The 15,644-nt window shown below is 57.7% G+C and overlaps 2 protein-coding genes across 3 annotated transcripts; both read right to left on the bottom strand.

Moving 5' to 3' along the window:
* Positions 1-1,977: 1,977 nt before the first annotated feature.
* ELMO3 (engulfment and cell motility 3) lies at positions 1,978-6,501 on the bottom strand. The gene is made up of 20 exons (XM_055551851.1): positions 6,273-6,501; positions 6,087-6,127; positions 5,914-5,986; positions 5,670-5,720; positions 5,309-5,478; positions 5,124-5,223; positions 4,870-5,021; positions 4,710-4,788; positions 4,530-4,580; positions 4,322-4,444; positions 4,101-4,232; positions 3,893-3,994; positions 3,669-3,777; positions 3,424-3,560; positions 3,160-3,323; positions 2,947-3,059; positions 2,751-2,855; positions 2,568-2,650; positions 2,408-2,494; positions 1,978-2,314 (listed from the first exon to the last, which is right to left on the bottom strand). Exons 1-20 carry the CDS (start codon positions 6,348-6,350, stop codon positions 2,102-2,104), a joined length of 2,163 nt encoding a protein of 720 aa, XP_055407826.1. The 5' UTR covers positions 6,351-6,501; the 3' UTR covers positions 1,978-2,101.
* A 236-nt stretch (positions 6,502-6,737) lies between these two features.
* E2F4 (E2F transcription factor 4) lies at positions 6,738-13,398 on the bottom strand. Of its 2 annotated transcripts, none has more exons than XM_055554307.1 (10): positions 13,202-13,398; positions 12,670-12,779; positions 12,367-12,528; positions 11,998-12,041; positions 11,212-11,273; positions 10,697-10,994; positions 10,015-10,140; positions 8,023-8,070; positions 7,764-7,808; positions 6,738-7,661 (listed from the first exon to the last, which is right to left on the bottom strand). In XM_055554307.1, the coding sequence occupies exons 1-10, from the start codon at positions 13,334-13,336 to the stop codon at positions 7,546-7,548; spliced, it is 1,146 nt and encodes a 381-aa protein (XP_055410282.1). In that variant the 5' UTR covers positions 13,337-13,398; the 3' UTR covers positions 6,738-7,545. The 2 variants fall into 2 exon arrangements, with proteins under 2 accessions (XP_055410282.1, XP_055410281.1); XM_055554306.1 differs by having other exon boundaries at positions 10,015-10,209; positions 13,202-13,397.
* Between the last annotated feature and the right edge of the window lie 2,246 nt (positions 13,399-15,644).

Genomic DNA, 15,644 nt, shown 5'->3' with positions numbered 1-15,644 from the left:
GTTTTAGCAGCTAAGCCACAGTCTTTGCTGTATACCCAAGATTAAAAATTCCAGATCTTTCTTCCTTGTCTGAAGTTCTCAGACCAAAGGGCCCCTCCCCACCTCAGTGAAGCGGCCCGGCCCAGCCCAGGGACAATGTGTAGGAAATGCCAGAGGGACAGACAGCTTCTTTCTCACACCTGGCCCAACAAGTGCCCCAAGCAGGTCCTAGCTTCTTCCCCACATGGTGGGAGATGCCAGAGGCGTCTCCCCAGCACGAGCCCTGGCACATGTCCCACGGCAAAGCCATGTCCATGTGAAGATCCCAGGAGCATAGTGATTAAAGGATGGCTGAGTCAATGGGGTTGTTTTTCAGCATACACACATAAGACATGAGAGAGAGAACATCTCTGGGTAGGAAAGGTCATTAGAGGTCCAACCTTCTAAAACAGAGAAAGAAGCTCCTGGGCCTGGGAGCCCAGGGGAGCAGTGAGCTTAGCCTGGGAAGTCAAGGAAAGTGAAAGAAGTCAAGTCGGTGAAAGCAGAGGGAGGAAATGGGACAAATAAGCAGAAGGGACCAGGGAGGTGCAGGTGGGCAGGCCAGAGTTGGCGCTGGGTGGGGGTAGGGGGTTCCCAGCCCCCAGAGTGAGCAGGGAGGATGCCAGCTTGGACAAAGCATCAAGAACTCTGTAAGCTGCAGTCACGCTGTTGAAAGGGGTAAACCACGGCATGTCTGCGTCCCAGCTCAGTTCTGTTCAGTCATGGCACCATGACCATTATTCGTGGACAACAGGGAGACACGGGAGAATACAGGAGGGGGTGATGTGTGTAATCAGGTCAGTTTCCTGTTTGAGAAAGCAGTTGGAGTATGTGGTATTGAGAAGGCTGGAGGGGCAAGACAGGAAGCAGGAAGTCGGGAGGTTCTTGCCAAGATGATGGTGGCCTGAATGAGGGACTGGAGACATTGAGAAAGAACTGAAGGTATCAGGAGACGTAAGTGCGTCTGGGTGCTCCATTTTCACCTTGAACTCAACAGGGACTATTCTCAGTGGGGTGGGAAGTCTGAATACAGGGGTGGGCACGTGGGGCCCTAGATGCCCAAGTAAGAAGCATAGCTAGTGGGTGGGAAGAAAGCTCCCCCGGAACATTCTTCAAGGGAGGTGCCATACCATCAGTTTCTAGGCAACGTGGTGATGGTTAACACTTAAAGATATTTTGAGGAGGCACTGGGAAGGAGAGGCAGTGAGAGGCATGGAGATCAGAGGGTGATGGCCAGCAGCTTCCAGCCTGTCTGTGGGTCCTAGGGGTGGGTGTGCTCCTCTCTGCCTCAGAGGCTTGGGGTCCCTGACCACAGCCTCTGAGCTTCACCTCCAGCTGGCCTATCTGTGGCTCCCACCTCACCCATGCTGCTGCAGATGAGTTTTAATCAGAATGCAGGCTTCCTGCACTGAATTCCATCTTGTCGGAATCAGCCTACATCCTCCCACTGGCCTGGTGGACATCTACTGGAACCCTGAGTTTGCCTTTCAGCACGAAGCATACCCAACTTCATTTCTCTCCCTTCAAGTCTCTCGAAAGCGGGCCTTTAGGACCCGCAGAGAAGACAGGAAGGGCCAGGCAGGGTGGAGAACTAAGCTCAGACTGTCCGGAGCCTTCTGGAAACACAGCTCCCAAACTAGGCCCCTGTTAAAATTGGGGAAATACTTCCCACCCTGCCATCTCTCCCTCATCTGGCTGGCTGCCCCACACCTCTCTCAGCTGGCGGCCCCCAGACTGCAGTCCATTCTGCTCTTCAGAGGGTGGGCTGGAGACTCACTCTGGAGAAGGGTAACAGGGCCAGCCTGTCCTCACCCTCCTTCAGAACACCAGCCCCGCAACTGGAGTTGCCCAGGTTCATAGCCCCAAGCTGTGGCCCTGGCCTGATGCCTCCTCTCATTTGCCAGCCAAGATGGAAGGCAGGTTTAGCCTGCGAAGTTCAGAGTTGGCTGGACACACATCTAAGAGCCAAGCAGACTTTTATTTCTGCCACAGCCTCTGCTGGTCAAGGCGCCTGTGCTTCTCCCCCTCCACCCTTTGCGGCCACCATGGTGGCAGCAGCTGTGGCCCTTGGCCAACCTCACTGTCAAGGTTCGGCAATGCTGCAGTCATAGCAGAAGTTGAAGTTGGTGGGGGGCGGGGGCACAGGGGGTGGTTGCTCAGGGATGGGCACGTTCTCCAGCTCCAGCAGCCGCAGCTTGGTCTCCATGGTTAGCAGCTGCTCCAGGTCCAGCCGTGTCTGTTCACTGCCCATGGGATTGCCCAGCAGGGCGCTCAGCCCATCTGTCCACAGGTGGAACTGGGGATAGGGCCAGCTCCATGAGGGCCTCTCCATTTCTCCCCCTGCCCGTCTGTTCCCCTGCCCGTCTGCTCAGCCTGCCCAGATACTCACCTCCCGTTTGGACGGGGCAATGAAGTTGAGGTATGCCTCTTCCTCCCCATGGTCATAGCTGACTGAGAAAGCTAACTCACAGACGTCCTGGAGAAGCAAGGGAGCCAGGAGCGCTGAGCAGGGGCCAGTGGGAAGCAGCCCTGGTGCCCACCGAACTCACCTTGTTTTGCTTCCCAGAGCCTTTCTCCCGGACGTGGGGACAGTCCTTGCCTGTCAGCAGTGCCCTGATGTCAGCCACAGGAACTGCAGGAAAAAGGCTGGGTTGACCACTGAGACCCCTGGCGACCCCGGGGTGGGGTGGCTCGGGGCAGCACATGTCTGCCCGCCCCAATGCCCTCCTCACGCTGCTCGGGCAGGCTCTCAGGGGTCGGTGGGCCTACTCCCTCCTCCACGTCCCCGTACTGCAGCACTTTGTGGTTGGGAGACAGGCAGCAGAACCACAGCTTGTCTGTGGGTGGAAAGGGCGGTGGGGAGCAATGAGAGGGCCTCCCCAGCCCCGCCCAGCCGCCCTCCAACCCCACCACTGCCCACACAGTGACCCTGGCGCCGCCGGCTGCTGATCTTGTGGAAGAGGGTCCCCTCGCAGAGGCGGAGCAGACGCTGCTGGCGGATCAGGCCCATGAGCTCTGGCTTCAGTTTCTCCCGAAGCTCCCTGGGTGCAGGGGAGGGGGCTCACTGAGCTGGATAGCCGGGCCTGGGCAAGGCAGCAGGGCAGGTGGGCACTAGGCCTGGGATCTACCCCCATGACTCACAGAATTGGAGGGGCCAGCGTGCCTTCCTGGTGCAGCCGCTCCGTCTGCCGCAGCCGAAGCACCTCCCCGTAGGTGAGTGCGTTCACCTTCGTTCGGAAGAGCTCCAGAGAGCTGGGCTTCAGGGCCAGCGTGCGGGCCAGCTGCTCCCGCACCACTTGCATGACCTGGGGCCATCCCAAGCTGAGCTCAGGGCCTGAGTTCCGGGCCCCAACCCCAGAACCACCTCTGCCCTGGCCTGGGTCTCCCCACTGCTGCCCTCCGCACCTTGTCAAAGTCCTCCTGAGTGGCCCGCATCTCCTTCCAGGTCTTATTCAGCAGCTGGATGCTCACACAGAAGAGCTCATGGAAGCTCTGGTCTTGACCAAAGAACATGGGTGAAAAGTCCTGGGCTGTTTCGGAGCCTGGAGCAGGGGGGCAGGAGGGGCTCAGGGAGATAGTGTGTGCTGCCCCTGGCCCTCTCTGCCCTTCCGTCCCCCGTTCCTGAACACGCTGTGCCCAGCGCCACTCACAGGGCTCCCCAACATGGAGCAGATCACACAGCAGCACAGTCAGCTGGATGCTGCTCCGCGCAAAGGGGCACTCGTGCTTGTCCTCACGGCTGCTGTTCTCTAGCACAAACTGAGGAGGCGGGAGCACAGGATGGGCTGGGGAGTCATGACTAAGCCCCGGGAGGGCCCCGCTTAGGTGCCCTGTACCCCATTCATCCATACCCCACCCCACCCCCACCACTGACCCGGCTGTAGGCGCTGGGTGCCTGTCTGGAGAAGTAGAGCATGTTGTCCAGGGCCAGCAGGCCAGGGGGCACGCGCTCCAAGTCCTGGGCAGGGTTGCTGTTCTGGGGGGCAGGAGAGAGGAAGCTGAGGAAGGTCCCAGCCCTCTGGAGCAGTAGCAGCAGCCCTGGGTAGAGGGAGGGGGCAGGGGGCTGGGTAGGGGTCACTCACAGAGAAGCCCAGTTTGCGGAACTCGCGGGCACACAGGGAGCGGCGACGGTCAGCGCTCAGCCCGGGGCCCACGGACTCCCCCTCCGGCTCAAAGGCAGCTTGGCGCAGGGCCTGCAGCTGCTCCCGCTGCTCCTGGGGTCATTGTTGGAGCGGTGGCAAGATTGAAGATCCAAAGCCAAGCTCCGGCCAGCCCCAGCCTTCTGCACGCTCAAGGCACCTACCTGACTGTAGGGGTCCAGTGGTGTCCGCATGCGTGGCTCCAGCAGCCCCAGCATCAGGGCCTGCAGTACGTACAGGTGGTGAGCCATCTCGTCACCCAGTGGTGCTGCACTGTGGATGATGTTCTGAAGGACAGCCAGCCCACGGCTGTGAGCGTGGGCTTCCAAGGAGGGGAATGGGGAGGGGTCTGCCAGGCCTGGTCCTTCCTACCTTGTAGATGAACTGGCGAAGGTTTCTCTGCCATAGGTAGTCGAGCATGTGCTGGTGGGTGGGAAGGGGGCTTGAGTGATTTAGCCCCACCACGAGCGCCTATTTTTTTCGGCCCACTGCTCTGAGCACAGCACCCACCAGCTCCTGCCCACCCCAACCAGTCACTGGATGGATGCCCACCTTACGTTCTGCAGGGGTGGCCCCCTGTAGCAAAGCTGTCAGCAGTGCCATGGCCTTGGTTTGCAGCTGCTGGTTCATCCTGGGTGAAAAGGAGGGCTCAGCCGGCCATCCAGGGCCCAGTCCTGCTCTCCTCTCTGGTCCCCCACCTTCAGACACTTACACCTGTAGGTGCACCAGCAGCCTGTCTAGCGGCACCTCGCTCTTGACCAGCTGGCCCAGGGTAGGGCTGCTCAAGGTCACATTCTCCAGCAAGCCCAGGGCCAAGGGCTGCACAGAGGCATCCATCAGGTTCATGTTCACGTAGCACACCACCTTTGGTGGAGCAGAGGCTGTCACCACCTCATCACCGTGGAAGGCCAGGCCCTGACACCTCTCCACCACCCCCACCTGCTTCCCCGAGAAAAGCCCACCCACCTTCCTAACAAAGGGGATGCTGAGTGTCTCCCAGGACACCACGCCGTGCTCCATAAGCTCCAAGAAGGCCCTCAGTGCAAGGGCCAGCACCTCTCCTAGGCTGGAGGGACATCCGAGGCTGAGCAAAGCCAGACCAGGATCCGCGGTCCCACTGTGTCCCCCGCCCACCACAGCCCTGGGCTCACTCGTCCCCATCCTCAATGATGGTGCCCAGTCTCTGAAGCCCATCACGGCTGATGACCTCCCGGGCGAAGGTCAGGTCCGGGGCCAGCAGGAGGAGGTGCCGCAGGGCTTCCCGGCGCCCTTCACGACTTTCACTCTGCAGCCCCCGCAACAGCCGCTCCGCCTCGCGGTCCTGGCGGGGTGGGAGCAAGGGCAGAGCACAGGTGAGGAGGTAAGGAGAGAGAACTGGGGGTGTGGGGACGCGGGTATCCGCTAGGTGGGGCACTTCTGGGCTGGAGCTGGGACTGGGCCCCCGGTCGCCAGGTGCAGAAAAGAGGCACAGCAGAGGGGCAGGGAAGGAGAGCGGGGTCGGAGGGGCATTACTGGGGCCGTGCTGAGGCACAGGATGCTGCCATTCTTGATCTCCATGCGGTTCTGGAAAAGATGGCAGAGAACGGAAAGAAGTCAAGAAGAGCCCTGAGGACTGGCTAGTTGGGGCTGTCAAGAAGGGAGGATTTGGGAGTCAGTAAAAGATCAGGTTGCAGAGAGTGGGACAATGACTGCGAGTCGGAGCCAGAGTTAGAAGGGATCACAGGGTGGAATGTGGGGCAGAGGGGAGGGGACTCACGTTCTCGGTGATGTATCTCCGGTGCCCATCCGCAAACTGCAGGGCATAGCGCTCAGAGTGAGGCAAGCTCCACCTGCAGGCAGCAGAGGCTCCGTGAGGCAGGTAGGGGGCGCCCTCTCCCTCCTGCCCCGCCCCATCCCCTACTCCTCGCGCCCCACGCGACCCGCACTCACGCGTCGCACACCTCCTTCAGCACAGCAGCCAGGGGTTTTGCCTACAAGCGGAAGAGTCACTCACGGGACGGGAGTGGGAAGAGGTTGCCGAGGAGCCTGGGGAGGGGTGGGGTGGGCTATTCGAGGGGAAGGGGGCGACCCGAAGGTAGGTGGTGGGGTGGATGGAGGCCAGCCAGGCCTAGTGACCTGGTCCAGCTGGATGAGCTGCGGGATGGCGTCACGCATCTGGACGGCGATCTTCACCACATTCCGCGGGGGCGCCATGGTCTAGCCGTAGGGGTTCTATACTTTCCAGATGTGCCACCTCCGCTGAGAGCACACCTGGCCTGGGGCCCCTGGGAACGAAGGTGTTCCTCAGCCCGAGGCTTGGCTCCCGTGGCTCAGGCTCCCACTCGCAACAAGGTGCCGCGGCCTTCCCTAGGGAGCCGGATCCAAGGCCAGTTCCGGGTTGGAGTCCCGAGGATAGGAGAGCGCCTGCCCCGCCCCGCCCCACCAAGGAGGCCCCGCCCCGCCCCAAGGTGCGGCAGGTGGGGGTGCGGAGGGCGGGCTGTCAGCACAGCCACACCTCCTTTTCCAAGAGTTGACCCACCCAGTTCCACCACCAACCCAGCACAGTCCCAGGGAAGGGCCCTGAAAGAACCAGATCAAAGATAGCCTTAGGCACGATCTTTATTCACTTGGACACTGTACAAATATTACAATTTCCTTTTGTTGCAAAAAGTATAAAAATAATCTTTATATAGGAATCCATCCGTTACTGCAAATCTTTCTAAATCTCTGCAAATGGCTCTAAATGAGGGTAAATGAATAAACAAGAGGGGGGCTATGGGGAGAGGGAGGCTGGGCCAATCCTTAGGGACTCAGCAGCCCAGATTCTTAGCTAGAAATCTCCATTCCTTCCTGTTAGCACCCCCATGTCAACAGGTCCTCAGGGCCAAGGGCCCAGCAGAAGGGGGGGCACACAAGAAGTCCAGGAGGAGGTTTGTGATCGGGCATGGGGAGAAGTTAAGGAGGCCAGGGGTGGTGCTGGCATGTGCCCATCCCCACCCCAGACTTCCTCCTGGAAGGGGGAAGGCCTGGCAGGTACAGGGCAATGGCAATGGACAAGTGGCCCTGTGAAGGTGATGGAGGGTCCTTGGTTCTGTGCCACTGGGTGGCAGCTGAACCTGAACTCTGGGAGGGCTCGAGGAGGATACTAGGTAGGGTAAGGCCCCCCAAAAGGAGAGGCAAACACTTTGGCTCCATGGTGGAAGGGGCTATGCTCCTTTCCCCGGCTCTCCCAGCACAGAACAGGTGGACTTGCAGGAGCAGGACTTGGGGCCAGAACTGTGCAGTGAGGGAAGGCTGGGGAAGCCAGAAGTCTGCGGCTCTCAAGCTGTGGGGGAGTGGGGAGAGGTCCTCAGGCAGCCCCCAGGTCAGACAGTCTGTGTCCCAGCCACAAAGGGCATGCTCCTGTCAGTCAGAGGTTGAGAACAGGCACATCAAAGAGGTCACAGACACCTTCACTCTCATCCAGGTTGTAGATGTAATCGTGGTCTCCAGGGGGCGGAGAAAGGCGGAGGAGGGGTGCAAACACTGCAGAGAACAACAAGCTGAGGCCTCACAGCCGAGGCCCCACCCACGGCCACCCAAACTCTGCCCACATACACTTACCCCCCACCTTGCTGGGCCACCTACCTTCTGAGGACATCAGTTCCTCCAAGAGCTCTGAGCTCATGCATTCTGGGGACAGAGGGAGAGCTCAGTTACATCCTGGCTCCCCACTCTCCACCCACCAAAGTTCATGAAGGGGACCACCGAACCCCCCACCAGGAACTCTGACCCTTTGCCCAGATAACAGGCACAACCATAAGGTCCTCAGAAGGGCAAGAAAACAGCTCTAAGACCCAATGAACTGTGCCCCTTACACCAGCCCCCGGGAGGAACACAGTCCTACCTCGAGTGGGATCAAAGATTTCCGACAGCTCTTTCGGGAGCTCCAAAACTGAAAGACAAAAAAACCATGATCAAGGGCACAGAGGTCCATCCCAGTTCCACTCTAGCCCTTGCTTCCCCAGATCCTATACCACCCACTCAGGGGGTGCCATACAGCTGAGATGTAGGCCCCACACCAGGCCAAGCTGGCACTATCAGTAGAGGTGGTGGCAGTGATCCTGAGTGTTAGGATCCATGAGGCCATCCATGGGGAATATCTGGGAGAGAATTCATTTAGCTGATGTGGGGTGGGGAGCAGGAGAAAGAGGGAGCTTGAGCGACACCAGGGTGTCAGATCTGAATTCCTCTGCGCCAAAGGCCTACCATTAAGTTATTGGTACAGTGCTTCCAACTCAGTGGTTCAGCAGGACAACACATCCCACTTTCATTTCTAGGTCCAGAGCATATACCCTGTCTGATGGAGGATGCCCTGTGTGATGAAAGGATGTCCTGTCTATCCCTACCCTAGCTAAGCACCTACTTGTGCCAGGCTGAGACCACACCCCAGGCCAGGTCACTTGGCGGAGAAGGAGGCACTCTTAAGTAGGGAACAGTGCTACAGGGTGACGATGCTGCTACAAAGGTCCAACCAGGACACACGTGGGAAACAGGGAAGAAGTGTTGGAGCCTGGTCAGCAGGGATTTCATATGCCAGGTTTAGGGGCTCTGGTTTTATCCAGTATACCTGAGGAAGCTGTTAAAAGAATTTTTGTAAATAGAGAAAAGCCAGTCAGGGTGTGTTTCAGAATTAGGCAGGGTAAAGACAACAATGTTGAAGAACATAAGACAGAGGTGGTGGCAGTGATCCTGAGTGTTAGGATCCATGAGGCCATCCATGCGGGATGTCTGGGAAAGAATTCATTTAGCTGATGTGGGGTGGGGAGCAGGAGAAGGAGAGAGCTTGAGCGACACCAGGGTGTCAGGTCTGGGTGACTAGGGCCAATGGTCGGGTACTCACAGAGGTGGAAAAACAAGTTCCAGTTGAGGACACATAGAAATGAAGTGCCCATTGGATGTGCAAAAGGCACATGGACACAGAGGTAAGGTTCAGGCAAAAGACCTAGGAAAGACGAAGGGTGGGATTCACCTACCCACAACTGGGGGCCAGAGATCTGGGAAGCCAGATGTAAAAAGATGCCAAGGAGAGGTCAGAAGCAGAAGTCAATTAACAGAGAAGAGCCAAAAGCTGACATTATGGATGCTAAAAAGGGAAAAGAGCATCAACACAGAGAAAGAGAGGACCAGAGTAAATCACTGAGAAACCCGCTGAAGCTAGCTGGGCAGGGCTGGGTGACTGATTAAGAGCAACACTAGTATGGAATGGGGTGGAGGAGTTAGGGCTGGGGTCCTGACTGCTGCAACCTGAAGCTTGACCAGGGAACCAGAATATGGAATAGAATGGAGATGACTTTTTCAAGGAGTCTAAACACAGAGATAATAGGGAAGGCGAGAGAGGGAGACACAGGGGATGAAGTGTCATTTAATGAAAGACTTAACAGTGCTTGAGGGCTGAGAGAATGAGTCCTGGAAAAAGCAAACACTCAAGTCACAGGATGACTTGAATGTTAGGATCCATGAGGCCATCCATGCGGCTGGATGACGAGGGGACACCAGACAGATGACACTGTTTCTCCTAAGACACTCACTGCCCCACTTTGGGGCCTGAGGGCCATACCACAGCCCATTCCCTAGGAGAGCGCTCATACCTTCATGAGACCTGAGTCCAAGGGGTGGCAGGCAGGGCTTGAGAGAGGACCAGGAAAGGGGACAAAGGGGCACCTGCACCAAGCAAGAGGCCAGGCTCCTCGCCTTAGCTGGCAGAGCTCTAGCTGATGGCAGGGGGCTGGCCAGCTTTGACAGAGGAGATAGGAGAGTTCGGTTCCAAGCCTGATTCTATTGAACTAGGTCTTTCTGAGGCTGGGTTCTTCCTGCTCCCAAGGGTACAAGTACTCACCACCTGTGGGGTCTGCCTTGATGGGCTCAAAGGAGGTAGAAGGATTGGGTCCAGATGAACTGCTGTTGCTGCTGCTGCTGCTGCTGTCCAACAGGGCAGAGGACTGCAGCGGCCGGGTGTCCAGAGCTGCCAGGCCCAGCGGGAGGGAGCTGAGCTCACCACTGTCCTTGCTCTCGGTTCCATGGCCTCCCCTCACTGCAACCACATCCCCCAAACCTGGTCACTCAGGGACAGGAAGCAGGATACTGAAGCTGGCCATGCTAGAATCCACAGCCAGGATGACTACAGCCCTGTCCTCGGCCCAGGGAGACTTAGGCATGCTCACCCTCCCAGGAAGGTAATGTGAAGATCAGTCACTGAAGGAGATGGGGCATGAAGCCCACAGGAGGGAGACTCACAGATGACTACTGCAACCACACTTCAAGAGGGGTGCCAGGGCAAATACGACACAGGCAGACCTGGTGGAAAACTGCCACCACCAATGCCCCTTCACACAGTCACAATGTCCGTTAAAAAGGGCTCAATGGCTGCACCAGCGAAGAGAGGCCAGTGGGGTGGGGGGGATGGTTAAGATAACCTCTACAGGGTCTCATTCAACTCTGAGTATTTCATCTTGTCACAAAGAAATATTGCTTCTTGGGTCCCCAAAGTCCCTCATTACCACATACCCATTGTGCCTCACCTGGAATCTCAGCTGCTGGACCAGCCACCCCCTGGGCCTCAGTGCTGCTGGGGACAGCGTTGGGGGTGGTCGCCTGGGGACTGCTCGGGCGTGAGGCATCCTGGGGCTGGGCCAGGGAAGGCTTGGGCAGAAGGGGAGGGGTAGAGACCGCAGGCGGGTTCTGGAGCAGGTCTTCGGGTGGTGGCACAGGCACTGCCACAGGCGGTGAGCTCCATGCCTCCTTGTTCACCAGAAGCACCTCAATGGGGCCGCTTACACTCTTCAAGTGAATCTGGTACTTCTTCTGCCCATTGAGGCCCTGGAGGTGGGAGTGGAGGACAGGTGGAATTGGAAGCAGATTTGGCTCCTGCCTGACCCTGGGCCAGGGCCAGTATCTTCTCCCACCCTGGGCTGCCCGTTCTCCTAGATAACTTCAAACCCTAGGCCTCCCCTTACCTGCCCCACCCGCGACTTATCGGGCTCCACAGCCAGCACCCGCCCTCAATCCACCCCACCCGGCTGGGCTGAGCACCCACCTCTGGGATGGGCACCTCCAGGCTGGTGCCCGACGGGGCCCGGATGGCAAGGAGGGTGTCTCCTAGGATGACAAAGAGGATGGATCAAGGCCCATGGGCTCAATTTGAACTGGGAATGGGGTGCCTATCCCTCAGAACAAGGAAGGAGATCATAGTCCCAGAGGGCCTGGACAGTAGGCTTCACTCACTCCCTATTAAGGATGGGGGAGAGAACTAAAGCTCTTCTCTCCTAAGAACCCAGAGGTCAGTAACCAGAAAATCTGGGTTCACACATGTGCAGCAAAAGATTAGTGGCCATGGGCACCTCATTCAATTGATGGGGCTGCTCCCTAGGCAAAGACGTTCTGGCCAAGGCCAACATCTCTTCCCCAGAAACAGCCTGGGAGATGCAAGATGGACAAGGAAGAGTTTCTGTACCTACAGTGCAACTAAACTACAGGTTGGAAGTGGGTACCACTGCCCCCTGCACACAAGCATACACAAACAGGCACACACACTTTCTCCCCTTGTACGCTCCTGTCACACCTGAGAAGCCAAACCTAGGGGGCAATGCAGGTGGTGGCTGACCCAGGGACCCAGTCCAGGCTTCCTGTACCCTCTTAGCATGGTTAGCCTATTGGGTCCCAGAGATCCTCAAATCCAGGACTTACCCTGTCTGGATCTTCTTTGAGCAGGCCCCAGGAACCCTCTTAAGAGACGGAAGTCTCTCAAGCACCGAGTCCACTGCTCAGGGCTGTGGCTCAGCCCAGTCCCACCCCCATTTCCCCCTACCCAGGCTCTGCTCACCAGCAAAGCATCTGCAGATGTCCTCATGAGTCACGTAGGCCAAGGTGTGGGGGTTAAGGAGAATGGCTGATGCCCTGCCTATGGTGACAGATAACTGACACAGCAAAGACCCAGCTTTGCAGCGGAGGTCTGACATACACGCTTACAAAAAAAGCCCTGAGGCCTGGGGTCTACATGGGGGAGGGATCACAGGCCAAGACTGTGGGTAGAGAGGCTCCGAGGAGGGAACGCGAGGCTGAAACCTGGCCAGGAGCTGGAGGACCACCCTCCCAAGGGGAACAGAGACTAGGGGACCACAGAGCAAACCCAGCTGGACTAGAGGGCCCATTGCCCACTCCCCGGGAGCCAGGACCGCCGACAGGAGGATATCAGCTGTTCTGCACGTCCTCTGTGACGTTCCGGATGCTCTGCTGCACCCACACCTTGTGCTGGTCTAGTTCTTGCTCCCGCTGCTGCAGCTCCTCGATCTCTGCCTTGAGCTCAATCAGCTTGTCCGCAATCTCCCGGGTATTGCAGCCAGGCCCCACACCCCTGAATCCAGGAAGGAGAGCTGAGGGGGGCTGCCTGGCACTCTGGGTCCCACGGCCCCTGTTCTCTCTGCCACCCTCCACCCCACACCCCTGACACTTATGGGTAGGAGATCCCATTGCCGTCCCCGGTGCCCCAACTCACTTCCACTGGATGCTATTCTTGGATTTTTTCTCGATCAACCCGATACCTTCCAGTACGTTAGTAATGTCATATATCCGCCGCTTCTGGCGCACAGCTAGAGTGTCAGCTGCCTGGCAGGGAGAAGAGAATGGAAAATGCTCAGTCCCACTCTCACGGGGGACTCGGTCTGGAGTAGTCTGAAAAGGGGGTGGCGTGAATTCTAGCCCTCCTCTCCAGGCACTACAGCAGCTCAGGACTGTGGGGAGGGAAGGGGCCAGACGAAGCCTGAGCTGATGATGTTCCGATACTCTTTTCCCCACACCTGCTGGAGAAGGCCACGAGGACTAGCACCCGCAGCCCCAAGCCTGGCACAAAGCTGACATCCGATGAACAGCCTCAGCCGAATGAATGAAACAGCTCCCGGCCTCCCGCTTGTGAGAAGCACATGTATGGCGGCCTGCTCCGAGGGCTCAGCTGGGCCGCCCCGGGGGTTCCCTCTACCGGCTCAGGCCTGGTCCACCATCCCCCCGTCGCCCCTTAGCCCGGGCCGCACCAGCTTGAGGTCAAGCACGCCGTCCTTGGCTTCCTGCAGAAGCGACACGAACTTGGTAGTGAGAAGTCCCAAGCTCTTCTCGTGCCGGCTTGGGGTGCCTGGGGGCGGCGGCGCCTGTGGCCCGGCCTCCGCCATCGCGCCCGCCCGCCGCCTCCCCTCAGCCAGGCCAGGCCAGGCCGGCGCCGCCGCCACTTCCGCTTCCGTTCCTGGCCGCTCGGCCGCCGGCGCCAGCCTCGCTACTTCCGCTTCCGCTTCGTTCCCTTCCAGGGAGTCGTCACAATTCCTTTCAGCAGACATGGCCGAAAAACTTCAGGGACCATCAACAAATGTCCAACCGCCGAAGAGGACGAAAATAACCCCAGGATCCGGGAAGACAGGTGTGGTCGAGGAAGCATGTGGAGGAAGTGGTTGGGTAGCCCCAGGAGAAGTAAGGAGGAATCACTGGAACCTTCCTGGCTGGCAAACCTGCCCCAACTCCACTAACTGTGCCCCAACCCTCATCTCAGGAGAGGAGACCCTGCTGCCTGATGAACCCAAAGTGTTTTCCCAAACCTGCTCCCCATTGTCTTGGGATCACCTACCCTATTCCTGTCCTTCACTTCCTGCCAAACAGCAAGCACTAATTACATCTAGCTTATCCGCCTGTCTGCATCCCCACTTTCTTCCCCTGATCCCACCTTCACCTTTCTCTTGTGTCCACACTACAGTGCTTAGAAGCCATGGGATTAAAACCACTTTTCAACCAATGCAAACATATTTCAGTTCAGTTCAGTCACTCAGTCGTGTCCGACTCTGCGACCCCATGAATCGCAGCTTGCCAGGCCTCCCTGTCCATCACCAACTCCTGGAGTTCACTCAGACTCACATCCATCGAGTCAGTGATGCCATCCAGCCATCTCATTCTCTGTCATCCCCTTCTCCTCCTGCCCCCAATCCCTCCCATATGTGTAAATATATGTAAAGCCCTTAGAGCAGTTTCTGTCATGTGGAAGGATTATGTGTTTGCTAGTATCATTTTGTTATTTTTAATACTGTCATTTATTATAGTTTATTTTAGGTCAAGTTCTTTGGAAAACAGTCTTTGAGAAAGATGTGCCGGCAGGAAGTTTACTGAGAAGCCACACTTGTAAGGAAGTAATACAGGCCAAACAGGGCAGAGAAGAGAATTAAACTGTGAGGAAGTTAAAAATGGAGGCCTCTGTCCTTCTAGGAGCACTGAAACTGGGGTACTCCTTCCAAGGCCTACCTGGCCTTTTAACCCTAATACTGACCAAGAGACTCAGATCTGAGACCTCATTAGCCTACATTTCGGGCTAGAGGAATGAGTGTCTTTGTCCTGAAGGGTGGATTTGGGTGGTAGCCAGTGTCCACTGCATTACTACTACCTAGTAGTCAGTTCCATTGGAGGAGGGCATGGCAACCCATTCCAGTATTCTGGCCTAGAGAATCCCACGGTCAGAGGAGCCTGGCAGGCTACAGTCCATAGAGTCACAGAGAGACACAACTGAAGCAGCTAAGCAGCAGCAGCAGTCCCTTCCATGGCTCCTTTTATCTCCAAGACAGACGAGCTTTCATAGCCCTTCCACCCCTCTCTGCCATCTCCCGCCACACACCCTCTTCACAACAGCCTATGGTCTCTTGCTCCTCTGCAGAGGCATACCTGCCTCTAAGGGCCTGTCAACACAGTTTTCACACTGTGATGTTGCCTGCATCCGTATCAGCACACCTTCCTCTCCAGCCAGGTTGGGGCCATCTAGTTCTTATCTGTGCCCTGAGCATAGGAGGTCCTGCCTAGGCTGCTCCAGACTCATTGATCACAGGGACGACACCCCCACTTCCCCCAAGGAAGTGGCGCCCAGCCCTCCCCACTCTGTCCCTCGGTGCAGATGCTCTTTCCTGTTGGGAATAAAGGACCAGAGACTCAGCTTCCTTCCTTTCTGCATGTGGCCTTGGAGAGGGCGGGACCTGGAGGGAGGAGGGGACTCCTGAGGAGGGAGGTGGGACAGAGGCTTCCTTGGGGTGAGGAATTCTGCTGTGGCAGGCTGAGGTGTGGGCCTCGAGCCAGTGGAGGGAGTATCCATCTCTGCCGAGACGGCCGGGGGAGAGGGCCCTCCTCAAGGCCAAGGCTCTTTGTGGAGGAGGGAGCACTGGACGCCTGGTCAAGCCTGGTGAGCTCCATACCACACTGTCCTCTGCAGCTCAGAGAGGAGCAGTGCCCAGCGGAGGCCCCTGTCTACCCTGCCCCACTTCCATCTGGGGGGCAAAACCGGGAAACCTCATCGACGAAGGTATCTCAGGTGCCTCCCCATCTTTCCCACCTCCCTCATTTCCTGAGGGAACCAGAACCTTCTCCTTCTCAGAGGGGCCTAGATGAACACAGTAGCTCAGAGGAGCGCCCACTTTGCCTGCTCTAACCCGGACCTTTGCCCTCACTCCGCTCCAG

Source organism: Bubalus kerabau, chromosome 17, assembly GCF_029407905.1.
Source record: "Bubalus kerabau isolate K-KA32 ecotype Philippines breed swamp buffalo chromosome 17, PCC_UOA_SB_1v2, whole genome shotgun sequence".
NCBI classification, from domain to species: domain Eukaryota; kingdom Metazoa; phylum Chordata; class Mammalia; order Artiodactyla; family Bovidae; genus Bubalus; species Bubalus kerabau.
Note: the sequence above shows the minus strand (reverse complement) of the source record. Positions and strands in the feature narration are given on the sequence as shown.

Excerpts from the sequence above, each read along its gene's own strand:
- ELMO3 (XM_055551851.1), bottom strand. The coding sequence starts at position 6,350 with ATGGCGCCCCCGCGGAATGTGGTGAAGATCGCCGTCCAGATGCGTGAC. Across the intron at positions 5,224-5,308 it reads ATCATTGAGGATGGGGACGA|CCTAGGAGAGGTGCTGGCCC; the intron begins GTGAGCCCAGGG and ends ATGTCCCTCCAG. Across the intron at positions 2,315-2,407 it reads TTGCCCCGTCCAAACGGGAG|TTCCACCTGTGGACAGATGG; the intron begins GTGAGTATCTGG and ends CCCTATCCCCAG.
- E2F4 (XM_055554306.1), bottom strand. The coding sequence starts at position 13,336 with ATGGCGGAGGCCGGGCCACAGGCGCCGCCGCCCCCAGGCACCCCAAGC. Across the intron at positions 12,529-12,669 it reads AAGAATAGCATCCAGTGGAA|GGGTGTGGGGCCTGGCTGCA; the intron begins GTGAGTTGGGGC and ends TCCTGGATTCAG. Across the intron at positions 12,042-12,366 it reads GAGGACGTGCAGAACAGCTG|CTTGGCCTACGTGACTCATG; the intron begins ATATCCTCCTGT and ends TAACCCCCACAC.